The sequence below is a fragment of the Chiloscyllium plagiosum genome, unplaced genomic scaffold (assembly GCF_037043375.1).
Source record: "Chiloscyllium plagiosum isolate Xiang-an unplaced genomic scaffold, Cpla_swu_hap1 HiC_scaffold_37, whole genome shotgun sequence".
In the NCBI taxonomy this organism is placed as follows: domain Eukaryota; kingdom Metazoa; phylum Chordata; class Chondrichthyes; order Orectolobiformes; family Hemiscylliidae; genus Chiloscyllium; species Chiloscyllium plagiosum.
Genome location: NW_028270175.1, coordinates 9,865,784 through 9,879,939, shown reverse-complemented (window position 1 = coordinate 9,879,939; position 14,156 = coordinate 9,865,784). Strand labels below are relative to the sequence as shown.

At 43.2% G+C, this 14,156-nt stretch overlaps 1 protein-coding gene across 7 annotated transcripts in view; it reads right to left on the bottom strand.

Annotated features, from left to right (window-relative positions):
- The window catches only part of klhl17 (kelch-like family member 17), an 83,910-nt gene that overhangs the window by 63,477 nt on the left and 6,277 nt on the right, over positions 1–14,156 (bottom strand). For 6 of the 7 annotated variants that reach the window (XM_043676136.2, XM_087980304.1, XM_043676135.2 and 3 more), the window contains one exon: positions 565–676. In XM_043676136.2, the coding sequence (XP_043532071.1) occupies positions 565–567 (3 nt within the window). In that variant the 5' untranslated portion in view covers positions 568–676. Of the gene's footprint in view, positions 1–564; positions 677–8,392; positions 8,470–14,156 lie in introns of those variants that run through there. The other variant, XM_087980306.1, reaches the window with a different exon arrangement.

The window sequence follows — 14,156 nt, the reverse complement described above, 5'->3', positions numbered from 1 at the left end:
TGTGACCTATGACTTTGTCCACCCCAGTCTAACATCGGCGCCTCCACATCATAATCCACAAGATCATGGCAATGACCGAAAGACAAAAAAAAGTGTACAAAATAAAATGTAGAAAAGGGTACTCGCCATGCTGCACACCGACCTATCAAACTAGGAACTAATAATACTCAAAAGTGGAAACTTTGAATCACAGGTGGCTCCCTACAAACTCAGCTGATGCTGGGAGCCTGCGTCTGTCGGAGAGTCTGATTGGGCACGTCGCTGTGCCAACTGAGATATCGTTAAAATACTTTCCATTTTATGAACGCTGTTCACTTTCCACCTGCATGCTTACATTATAATTAAATCTGGACTCGAGTACACATGACAATAAAATCAAAATCAAAATGCACACGTGAAAAAGTTTCAGAACAAAGTTACACATGAACATGCCAACAAGCCAACTATAAATTTAGTGTAATGTCGAAACATGAGAGTCATTAAATTATAAATCACCTTTGTTGTTGCTCGGGCAACCAAAAGGTGTAAAAATGTCAGCGTCTTTTAAAGAATGACGATACTTACCATTCTCACAAAGTTTACACTCAACCTTCCAGAAGTTTCTTGAGGGAAAGATCAGCCCAAGTCTGGAGAGTTCTTTGGTCGGCTGAGTTAAAATTTGTGAAATGAGACGAGTCTGCAAAGGAGAGAAGGGAATAATGCAGCTTTAAAATCTGGAAGTTATCTGAAGTAAACAGGTCACTGACATAGCAACAGTGACCAGGTTTTACTTAATCACAACATGCAAAACAAAACAGGTTTCTCCTTTTTTGTATTAACACCAGCACTTAATATTTTTGCACAGTTCAAAATGCAAACATATCAATGCGTTAACACACTTTTCAGCAAATAGTGAATGCTTTGCAAACCACAGGCAAGCACACACAAAAAATAAAAGCAAAATTCTGCAGATGCTGCAAACCTGAAACAAATGCTGAGAATGCTGGAGAAACTCAGTAGGTCTGTCAGCATCTGCAGGGAGAGAATCAGAGTTAATGTTTGAGTCTGGTATGTCCCTTCTTCCAAACTGAAGAGGATACTGGACTCAGAGTCCTTACAGAGGAGAAGCAGACCGTTCAATCTATTGAGAACACACCGCACCCCATTCCATCCCTCTACTCTATCCCTGTAACCTGAGCCAACATGAAGGAATGTTTCATCAAAACCATAAGGAACACATCCATCTGCAATCTTCAGGAGTTAAACATACCAAAGACAAAAACTAAATCCTTTTGTCTCACATAATAGACAGCACATCACAGGATATTCTGAGATATATTCTAATCAGTATCACCCAAATCCATATGATAGCAACAAACATGTTTAGGATGGCATTATGATAATGTCCAGTTGGCTGGACGGCTAGTTTGCAATGCAGAGTGATGCCAACAGCGTGGGTTCAATTCCCACACCGGCTGAGGTTACAACAAAGGTCTCACTATCTCAACCTCTGGGGCGTGGTGACCCTCAGATTAAACTATCACCAGTCATCTCCCTCTAATGAGGGAACTGCTCGACGGTCCGTTAGGACCTTGGCAAACTTTATAATAATGTCCAGATATAACATTCTATAATCAATAACTAATCTTCAATAACCGAAAAAAGATGCACTAACAATTAGAATGTTAATGGTGGAATTGGGGAATGGTAATTCACAGGAACCAAACTGCCATGATTAGATAGAGTTTCCGATTCACCTAGCTTGTTGGAACTTGCAAAAGGTCCAAGGATAGCATTGGAAGATCCCAGTCAACATTGACTGGGACTCCTTCAATCCACCAATCCCACTGTTGCTGATGGAGCAATTGCCCAATCAGTTCATGGGCACCTTGAAAACCAGTGGCACTGGGAGCAGAACTTGCCTTTTGCAACGTGTGGGTGCTACATTCTGTTTGATGCAATAATATATACCTTCTTAGCTTGCCTTTATTGAAAAAAATTAAACTTAGGGTGGGCCAGATCTTGCCCCAGAATATTAATGGTGTCATCCCTCTGACGGGAGGGTTTAGTTAGGTCAGCTGGAAGTGAACCTTGCCAGGTCCTGCACTAAAACGAACCTATCAGAATACAGAGTCAATAGTGCAAGTGAGATGAAGCTAATGTTGCTGGGGTCGCCCAGGCTTTATCTTCCGTAATCCACCAGTCTTCAGAGTGTGCCTTCTATTTATAGAACACAACCAACATTGAAAGTAAGCTTTTCAACTACTTTTATTCTTTGTGCCAACCTTGGATAGACTCTTGACAGAGGGCAGACACAAACTGGTGAGCTGCATGTCACACATTCCACAAAGCAAGAAAGAATAGTCCCTGAATGTTCCCACAAAAAGCATTTAAATTCTCACCTGAAAGGGGAAAGTTCAAGAAGTGTTCAGAACACAGTTCAATGCAAGTTACTAGAACTGCTTACAACTGTAATAACAATCGTGGCTGATCTGATAATCCTCAATCCACCTTCCTCGTAACCCACGATTCCTCGACCGATTAAAAGTCTTGTCTATCTCAGCCTTAAATATATTTAATGACCTCACCCTTACAGTCCTTACTGATAAAGAATTCCATAGATTCACTAACCTCGGACAGAATAAATTCCTCCCTATCTTTGTCTCAAATGTACAATCCCTTATTTTGAGATGACTGTAGATCCTCCCATAGGGGAAAGCAACTTGCTGCATCCACCCTGTTAAGCTTCCTAGCACGCTGGTATGTTTCAATAAGGTCACCTCTCATTCTTCCATAGGCCCAATCTATTCAACCTCTCCTCACAAAACAGTCCCTCCATACCTGAATAAAAACCAAAAGAATTACAGATGCTGGAAATAAGAAACAAAAAACCAAAATTGCTTGAAAAGATCAGCAGGTCTGGCAGCATCCGTGAAGAGAAATCAAGAGTTAACGTTTCAGGGCCGGTGACCCTTCCTCAGAACTGAGGTTTATAAAAATCATGAGGAGTATAGATAAGGTGAATGGCTGGTGTCTTTTCCCAAGGGGGGGTTGAAAACTGGGGGGCATATTTTTAAGGTGAGAGGAGGAAGATTTAAAAAGAAAGACATGAGAGGCTTTTGTTTTTTTTTTTTTTACACAGAGAGTGGTTCGTTTGGGGAATGAACTTCCAGAGGTAGTAATGGATGCAGGTACAGTTACAACGTTTAAAAGACGTTTGGATAAGTACATGAGTAGGAAAGGTTTGGAGGGATATGGGCCAATCGCCGGTTGGCATGGAGTGGTTGAACTAAGGGTCTGTTTCCGTGCTGTATGGTTCTGTGGACTACTGTTCCATGAATAGGATCCCTAGCTCTCTAGTCCCTTCCTATTTATGTATTCATCCAGGTGCTTCTCGAATGCTGGTGTGTTTGTTTCCACCACCTCCTCTGGCAGCACGCTCCAGGAACTCTTTGCATATCTCTTTTCAACGTCCCTACCCCATACACCTTGAACCTGTGTTCCCTAGTAATTGACCCCTCCACCCTGGGAAAAAGCCTCATACTTTCCACTCTATCCATGCAAACAGGTCACCCCTCAACCTCTTGCATTCCAGTGAAAACAAACCCAATCTATCTAGTCTTTCTTCATATCTAAGCTCCCCCATACCAGGCAACATCCTGGTAAACCTCTTCTGTACCCTCTGCAAAGCATCCACATCCTTCTGGTAGTGTGATGACCAGAACTGTGTGCAATATTCCAAGTGTGGCCTAACTGAAGTTCTAGAAAACTGCAGAATAATTGGTCTGTCCTTAAACTCAATAGAAATGACACACCTCATTCTTCTACTGCATTGCTTAGGAAACTAAATTTTCTGTGAAGTCCTCGAAAACACTCAATAAAATTTAGGAATAGAATTACAACCAAATAACTTCTCAGGGACTAAGTGTATTTCTAGTTTTTAAACATTTTGATTCACAGTGACAGTTAGGATGGAACTGTGCAAAATAAAAAGCTCCTGTACCGCATTATTTAAACCACCTAACTGATGGATGGTTCAATTTTCGGAGCAAATACATCTTTAGCTAAGTTAATGAATTTGGTTGACTCATAGGATGTGGAGGTCACTGGCTGGCCCAGCAAAATGTGTCGGCACAGGCTTGGAGGGCTGAATGGCCTCTTCTTGTGCTGTATCGTTTTTCATTCTTATCCGTATTATAAATCAATCTTCAACAACTGCGCAATAGTGGTATCTCCCTTTGTCTTACTGTCCCATCACATTAAGTATTTTAACGCTGATTGAACAATTTAAATATCTTCAACAATTCAATTAGATTGCCCCCTCACTCTGTTAAGTAAGGGATTGCATGTCTTGTTGCAGCAAAGTCAATGACTCTGGTAATAAAACCTCTCAATGTGGTGAACAGGGGTCTTTGTTTCCCATGATTCCTGGTAGACAGACAGCCAATGACGTCTGCACCAATCTGGAGACCCAAAGATATCTGCGGGATCCTTCAATTTCCATACTGCCCACTGCAGGGTCTCCAATCTGTCCAATGTCTGGTAGCCATCATCATTCCTCAAAAACTGACAGATCTAGACACAGATCCTGAGCAAAGGACTAGGTAGGATCAGGGATGAAAACAGAAAGTACAGGAAACGTGAACCAATAAACTTGTAGTTACGTTGCAGCTTTAAGGCATCCAGAAGTAGTTCCGAGCCAGTGAACTATTACTGAAGCACAGACACACTGTGCAGTACAGTTTACGTACAGTAAGTCAGTTAATGTGTTCTCAAGGTGCTGACAGAAGACAGAATTACAGCCTGTGCACTGGGAGAACTTGTTCTTCTTCAAATAACGTCATGGGATCTTTTAAATAAGTCCGGCAACAAATCAATGTCAGGCAGACTTGGCCTTGGATTAACATCTCAACCGGCAAGATCAGCAACTGCAGCACTCCCACAGCAGGGGAGCAAAGAGCTCGGTTTTGCTGGGATCTCTCGAATCTGGTCTTGTTGGCAGTGCTAATTCACAGCTGTGTTTTTTACAACTGAGAACACTTGGAATTCCTCTGAAGGAGTTTTGTCAGACGCTATTGGGACACAAGATAATCGGTAATTTTTGAGAATTCATTCACACAGAAGAGACAGAGTGCAAGCAACCCATTGACTCAAGGCGATTGCTTAACATCGCTTCAGGTCTACTGCTTTTCTTGATTGGTCCTCTCACACCAACACCCCGTTTTATACTCTGCACCTACATCAGAGGCTGCGGGGTGACCTTACAGAGGGCATGGAAAGGGTGAATAGCTAAGATTTTCCCTGGCGTTGGGGGGGGGGGGCATTGGATTAGGCTGAAAGATAAAGATATAAAAGAGACCTAAGGGGCACCTTTTTCACACAGAGGGTGGTACGTGTTCAGGGATGTGCAGGCTAGATGGGTGAGCCATGGGAAATGCAGGGTTACAGGGAAAGGGGAGTGGGATGGGCCCGGGTGAAATGTTTTTCTGAGGTTTGGTGTGGACTTGATGGGCTGAATGGCCTGCTTCCACACTGTAGGGATACTATGATTCAAGTAGAGATTTGAGAGGAGCATCAGGGTCTTCCCTCTGACTTCCACATGGTGAGTGGGCCAATAACCAGGAGGCAGAGATTTAAAGTCATTCACAATACGGATGAGGGGGGTGTTTATCACTCCTCCTCCACCATTTAAAATCTGTTGAGAATTGCAACACAACGCTTAAAAAAGGCAACGGAAGCTGATTACATGATTGCTTTCAGAAGAGAACTGAGGATGCGTTACTGAGTCACAACCAGATGCAGGTGTGTGGGAATAAGCATTTGATTTTCTTGAAATTTTACGCAGTAGAACTTTTTCTGCTAGTGCATGGAAAACCCAACATGGGAGGGCGCAATTCTGACCCTAATATTTGGAAATGAGCTCAGGAAGATGGAAGGCATATTGGTAAAGGAGCAATTTGGAGATAGCGACTTTAACTCAGTTCTGATTTGGAGATGCCGTTTCCAATTAAACCTGTTGGACTATAACCTGGTGTTGTGTGATTTTTAACTTAACTCAGTTCGATAGTTATGGAAAAGGAAAAGGATGGGATAGGGGGAAAATGATGTAAATCTGTGGCAAGGTCAATTTTTACTAAAATACAATTTGATCCGAATGGACTGAGAGCAACTTTTACAGATTAAACTGTCAGAACAGTGGGAGGCATTCAGGGAGGAACTAGTGACGATACAGACAAATAGTGTCCTATAAATAAGGGAGGAGGAGATGGCCTAGTGGTATTACCACTGGACTATTAATCCAGAGACTTAGGTAATATTCTGGGGATCTGGGTTCCAATCCTCCCATGGGTGACAGTGGGATTTGCATTTAATAATTTTTTTTTAAAAATCTGGAATTGAGTGTCTAATGATGACCATGAGTCCGTTGTCAGGATGAAAACACCCATCTGGTTCACTAATGCCCTTTAGGGAAGGAAACTGCCATCCTTACCTGGTCTGGCCTACAGCAATGTGGTTGACTCTTAAATGCCCTCTGGGCAATTAGGGATGGACAATAAATGTTGGCCTAGCCAGCGATGTCCCCATCCTGTGAATTAACCTGAGATGTCTTGAAAGGGTTCAGAAAAGATTTACAAGAATGTTGCCAGAGTTGGAGGATTTGAGCTACAGGGAGAGGCTGAACAGGCTGGGGGTCTTTTCCCTGGAGCGTCGGAGGCTGAGGGGTGACCTTATAGAGGGGCAGGGATAGGATAAATAGGCAAAGTCTTTTCCCTGGGTTAGGGGAGTCCGGAACTAGAGGGCATGGGTTTAGGGTGAGAGGGGAAAAGATAGAAAAGAGACCGGAGGGGAAACATTTTCACACAGAGAGTGGTACGTGTATGGAATGGGCTGCCAGAGGAAGTGGTGGAGGCTGGTACCATTACGACATTTAAGAAGCATTTGGATGGGTATATGAAAAGGAAGGGTTTGGAGGGATATGGGCTGGGTGCTGGCAGGTGGGACTAGGTTGGGTTGGGATATTAGATTAGATTACATTACAGTGTGGAAACAGGCCCTTTGGCCCAACAAGTCCACACTGCCCCGCCGAAGCACAACCCACCCATACCCCTACATTTACCCCTTACCCAACACTACGGGCAATTTAACTACGGCCAATTCACCTGACCTGCACATCTTTGGACTGTGGGAGGAAACCGGAGCACTCGGAGGAAACCCACGCAGACACGGGGAGAATGTGCAAACTCCACATAGTCAGTCGCCTGAGGCGGGAATTGAACCCGGGTCTCCGGCGCTGTGAGGCAGCAATGCTAACCACTGTGCCACCCTGCCGCCCACTGGTCGGCACTGGATACCTGGTCGGCATGGACAGGTTGGACTGAAGGGTCTGTTTCTGTGCTGTATATCTCTATGACTCTATAACATGAAGGTTCACATTCAGAGCAATAAAGAAATGCTGCTGACAGATCCCAGGGGCTCAATAAGGCAGAGTCCAGAGAAAAGTTTAAAAAACATGTTGGCGGGAACTTCTACAGAAAATTAGGAAAGCTAAGATCGTTCACGAGAAAGAACTGGTGGGTGGAATTATAGGAAAGGGCTTTTAGAATCTAGATGTAAAGAACAAGAGAATAATAAAGGAAAGGTTAGGGACATTGGAGCTAATCAGTGTGAAAATCCAGACGATATGGGTGCAGTTCTCAATGGATACCTTACATCAGTTTTCATAATGGAAAGAACAATAGAAGTATAGCCATCAGGGACGCAGGGCTATGAAATATCAGAAGGTATTAACTGAGAGGAAGTACCAGGACACTAGCTACTGTTAGCAGCCTTAGAGGTGGATGAATCTGCAACAGCTGATAAGATATACCCCATGCTGTCGAGGGAAGTAAGGGAGGAGATATCAGAGGGCCAAGCAGCAATTTTCAAATCCTCTCTGTGCAGAGGGGAGATGCCAAAGGACTGTTAATGTCCTTTACTAACAAAAAGCGAGGAACAGATACAGCAGGAAATTATAGGCCAGTCAGTCTAACCTCAGTGGTGGGGGAAGTCATCAGAAATCCAACAGGACAGAATATACCTGTACTTGGGTTAATGAGGGATATTCAGAACAGATTTGTGAAGGGAAGGTCATTTTCAACACATTTGAGCAATTCTTTTTTGGCGGAAGTAATCAGGTGTGCTGAGAGGGTAATGTACTTGATGTGATCAACATAGACTTCAGCAAAGCTTTTGATAAGATCCCTTATGGCAGACTGGTCAAGAAAGTAAGAGACCATGGGATCTGAGGCAAAGTGGGATATTGGATCGAACATTGGCTGAGAGGCAGGAAGCAGTGGGCTATAGTGGAGAGATGGCTCTGTAACAGGTAGTCTAGGGTGTAGGTTTGCTCGCTGATATCCAGACGTTTCATTACCTGGCCAGGTAACATCATCAGTGGCAACCTCCAAGTGAAGCGAAGCTGTTGTCTCCTGCTTTCTATTTAGATCTTTCCTGGGGTTTGTGGTGATGTCATTTCCTGTTCATTTTCTGAGGGATTGATAGATGGCATCTAGATCTATGTGTTTGTTTCCTGGTCCTATTACCTCTTTTATAAAACGTAGGATCAACTGCTTTCCCTGGTGACCAAAGAACATCACAGGGCACTATTTTACTTTGAAGAGGAGCCAGAGATTTCTTCCTATTGTCTAATATTCATCTCACAACCAACATGAAAATAGACCAACACAAACTAAAAATCTGGTGATTCACCAACATGAGCATTTCTTTCATTAATGTTGCGGAATTCTAACAAAAACTCCCAGGGTTCTTTGGAAAAGTGTAACAGTTGGATACATGTTATCGGTTTAATGCATTCCTGCACATCTCAGGGTCAAAGAAATCAGCCTCAGTTCTACAGTACAAAAAGATGCTGTTCTGAATTCAGAAACCTTCTAAGGGGGAATATCCAGCTTTGTTCCCGGGGCAAAATTACTAACACAAAGTAAACATTTGGGAAGGCAACTTTACTTTGTATAAGACACATTATAGTTGACCTGGGAGTGCCCAATGCTGACAACTTGCCTGTTCATTGCCAATGCTCACCGTCACACAAACATGATCGATTAGAACACAGGGATTGCAGGGATTAAAATAGTTAGCTGCTTGTTTTTCATTGGCACAGGCTCAAATTGATTTAAAGACCTTTTTTCTGTGCTGTAGACTTCGCTGACCATGTTTTCCCACAATCACAAGGTGCACACAGAGTTTTGGATGTAGTTTGCTCGCTGAGCTGGAAGGTTCTTTCCAAAAGTTTCGTCACCCTACTAGGTAACATCTTAGTGGGCCTCAGGCAAAGCACTGCTAAAATTCCTGCTTTCGATTTATATGTAAATATAAATGTAAACATATAAATAGAAAGCAGGAATTTTCAGCAGTGCTTCGCCTGAGGCCCACTGAAGATGTTACCTAGTAGGGTGACAAAACGTCTGGAAATGAACCCCCCCCCAGCTCAGCGAGCAAACCTACATCCAAAACCTCAACCTGAGCTACAAATCTTCTCAAAGCTCGCTTACACTGAGTGTATTATCCCAGAACAGGATCAGGAATAATCTTCAGAAACAGTGGGCAGAGAAACAGTAACAAAAATGGAACAGATAGGAATGGAAATGGAGGCAAGAATTAGAGTAGAAGAAATGAAGTTGACAAGTGGACAGTGTCAAGATCAGTGATATAATCACTGAAGGAAAAGAAAAGTATGCCATTTATTTCTCTGATGACATGGAGTGGTTAAATTGCTTTTGTAACTCTCAAGAACATTATATTTCTAGAGTGTCAAATGTGTCTGGTTGCTTAAATCCCCACTTATACCTTTCTGTTTAATGTGTGGTTCAATACTGTACATCAGTTTGAATTACAAACGTTTGTAATCACAAACAAATCTTCCCCTTTCAAGAGGTTGCATTTGCTCCTTTTTAGTTATAGACTCCCACTTCCCAGTCAACAGGACAGGGATGTGGTCTCTATTAATCCTGGGAGTTTTTGTTCTATCTTTTGATAGAATTCTGCAACATTATTGAAAGGAATGTTTTGTATCTGCTATTTGGAATCTCTCCGAGAAGAACTGACGTTGACTTCGATTGTGTTTCTTCAGTGTGCTATGTCGTGAGATTGTTATCTAAAAGCATAACTTCAAGTTCTTCAGGTGCAGCCAACACTCAGGTGTCTCTCACCATCACCTCTCTCCCCCCGTCCCTATACTCCCACTCTGCTTGTACAACATTCAGAATTGCACAAGTCAACATTTTCTCCAGTCAAGATGTTGATCATTTTCAGTCTCCACCACCAACCATTGTCCCTCTGCAACTGAACCAGAAAGTTTCAACCTTGACTTTGCATTTAATCTAAGGTTGAGCTTTTGATTTCTTACTTACTCCATCGGTAAGACCACCTCAGTGTTATCACCCGGCTCTAACTCTGCATTAGCACATCCACAGCTTTCGGCATCTTAACTTTTAAACTCCTGGCAAGCTTCCTCTCTTCCACAGTGTTTGAGCTTGATCATCTTCAAGATCTGCAACCTGTATTGTAACTTGCATCAAATTCCATTCTGTGCTTCCTTGCTGACTCATACAGCTCCTGACCCAGTCACACGTCAATTTTCAAACTCTCGTCCTCTTTTCAAATAAACATGGCTCCTCACTGTTCAAACATCCTCCAGCCATACATACCTTTGGGATCTCTACACTCCTGTCTGCCCTTTTCCATCTTTCTGAATTCCATCACTCCGCACCAAACTTTCCATCCAAACTCTGAAATTCCCTCTCAAAACCTTTCCACCACTCTCTCCTCTCCTTAATACTCAAGGCTGTGACCAGGCTTTCGCTCACCTGTCTTAAATAACTCGATAGGAGGTTTGATGTCAAACATTGTCTGATAAAGACACCCATGATTCACCTTGGCAGGTTCGTCCACATTAAAAGGCACTATAATAAATGTAACAAAAACAGAAGCTGCAGGTCTGGCAGCATCAGTGAAGAGAATTCAAAGTTAACATTCCAGTGAATCCTTCCTGAGAACCGGATCCGAAATGTTAAATTTGATTTCTCTTCACAGATGCTGCCAGCCCTGCTGAGCTTTGCCAGCAACTTTGGTTTTTGTTTCTGACTTCCAGCATCTGCAAGTCTTTCAGTTACTATCTCAATGTAAGTTACTGTTGCCTCAAGCGTTCTTTTCTGAAACAACAGTTAACCTCGACTCCTCATTTCATAGCACTCTGGATCATTGGACTGTTGGCTTTGGGAGGCTGCTCCCTGTAATGGAATTCAATGAAATATATTCGAGTAACATTCAGGCCAGAGTGTCATGTTCTTACTATGTGCAGCCTGTGTTGTCATCAGAAATCCCTGTCCTGATTTGCCGTTTGGAATATTGCGTGCAATTCTGTTCTCCTTCCTATTGGAAAGATGTTGTGAAACTTGAAAGGATTCAGAAAAGACTTACAAGGATGTTGCCAGGGTTGGAGGATTTGAGCTATAGATAGAGGCTGAACAGGCTGGAGCTGTTTTCCCTGGAGCATCGGAGGCTGAGGGGTGACCTTATAGAGGTTTACAAAATTATGAGGGGCATGGATAGGATAAATAGACAAGGTTTTTTCCCTGGGGTCCGGGAGTCCAGAACTAGAGGTCATAGGTTTAGGGTGAGAGGGGAAAGATATGAAAAAGAGACCTACCGGGCAACGTTTTCACACAGAGGGTGGTTCGTGTGTGGAATGAACTACCAGAGGAAGTGGTGGAGACTGGTACAATTGCAACATTTAAAAGGTATTTGGATGGGTATATGAATAGGAAAGGTTTGGAGGATATGGGCCGGGTGCTGTCAGGTGGGACTAGATTGGGTTGTGATATCTGGTCGGCATGGATGGGTTGGACCGAAGGGTCTGTTTCCGTGCTGTACATCTGTATGACTCTATGACATAGGATAGCACAGGATGTCCTATGGGAGATTTGCTGTTTCCCAAACATCAATGCCATGAAGTAAGAATGGCAAAGTAATCTACAATGATATTCCAGTGCAATCCTGTAGGAATGCTACTCTGTCATAGGGGTCCACTCAACGCTGACCCTGTGCGCTCTCGGGTGGCCATAAAATTTTCATGGTACAGTTTCACTTGCAATCAGCACTTACCCCTAATGGCCGCGACCATATTTATCCATCAACCGAAGTGATGGAGATAGTTATTTGGTTATCATTGCCCATGGAGACGTCACTGTGTGCAACTGGGCAGCTGCGCTTCCTACCTTACACAACCGCGATGACACTTTTAAAGTACATAAACGGAAACGGAAAATGGTGCAAATACTCAGCAGGTCTGGCAGCAGCTGTGGAGAGAGAAACAGAGTTAACTTTTCCAGTCAACGGTCTTTCATTGTAATAGTTATGAGGAAAGGTTATCGTCCTAAAACGATAATGCTGATCTTTTCCTCATGGATGCGGTCCAAACTGCTGAGTGTTTTCACCACTGTTATGACTTTATTTCATATTGCCAACCTTAATGGGTTTTTTTTACCTTCCCTTCAAAAACTGCTCCATTGGCTGCAATGCTCTTTGGAACCCCCCCCCCCCCCCCCCCAGGCACTAAAAGCGGCAACTTAAATGTAAGGTTTTCTATCAAATTCTCAGAATTTGTTTCTCTCCTTCTCCTCTGTTAAAGATCCCTCAGCCTCCTTGTCTAAGCTTTCATTGAATAGCCCTCCTAGTTCCATTGGTGTATCTCAGGGTGTACTTTTGTTATGTTAAACCTCTAAAGTACTAGTATCCCACATTAAAATACACACTATAAACTCCAGTGACTGGGACTAACGTCTGGGCAATTTTTCCCCAGTGTGGGTCCTCAGTAATCCAGAACTGGATTGAAATAGTCAAACCTGGTTTCATGATGAGGGTAGTGCCCTTGATCCAACCATCTTTAGCTGCTTTATCAATTACCTTCCTTCCATCAGAATGGATGTTCGCTGATGATTGAATGATGTTCAGTACTACTTACATATCCTGAGATACTGAAGCAGTCCACATGTCCACATACAGTAAAACCTAAACAATATCTAGTTTGGGCTGACAAGTGGTAAGTAAAATTCCCACCTCACAACTGCCAGGTAATGACTGTCTCCAACAAGCGAGAATCTAACCACTATCCCTTCACATTCAATGGTGTTACCATCACTGTATCCCCCAGTATCAGCTACCTGTGGGTTACCATGGAGCAGAATTTGAAGTGGCGTCTGGTATATAAATAGTGACCCTCTCCCAGGAGGTAGAGGAGTGTTCCTTTGTGTCCTTACTTAGAACATAGAACATAGAATAGTACAGCACAGAACAGGCCCTTCGGCCCACGATGTAGAGGACTATTCCTAATCTTAAATAAAATAACCTAACCTACGCATCCCTCAATTTACTGCTGTCCATGTGCATTTTTAGCTGTCGCTTAAAATGTCCCTAATGTCTCTGCTTCCACCGCCACAGCTGGTAACACATTCCATGCATTCACAACTCTCTGCATAAAGAATCTACCTCTGACGTCCCCATTATACCTTCCTCCTAATATCTTAAAGCTATGACCCTTCGTGCCAGTCAATCCCACCCTGGGGAAAAGTCTCTGGCTATTGACTCTATCCAAGCCTCTCATTACCTTGTTTACCTTGATCAGGTCACCTCTCTTCCTCCTTCTCTCCAGAGAGAAAAGTCCAAGCTTAGTCAACCTCACTTCGTAAGACAAACCCTCTAGTCCAGGTTGCACCCTCTCCAAAGCCTCTGTATCTTTCCTAAAATAGGGCAACCGGAATTGGACACAATATTCCAAGTGTGGTCTCACCAGGGTATTGTAGAGCTGCAGCAAAACCTCGCAGCTCTTAAACTCGATCCCCCGTTAAAGAAAGCCAAAACACCATACGCTTTCTGAACAACCCTATCCACTTGAGTGGCAACTTTGAGGGATCTATGCACTTGAAAACCAAGATCTCTCTGTTCCTCCACACTGCTAAGAATCCTGTCTTTAACCTTATATTCAGCATTCATGTGCACCCTTCCAAAATGCATCACTTCGCATTTATCCAGGTTGAACTCCATCTGCCATTTCTCAGCCAAGCTCTGCATCCTGTCTATGTCGCACTGCAGCTTGCAATAGCCCTCGATACTATCAACGG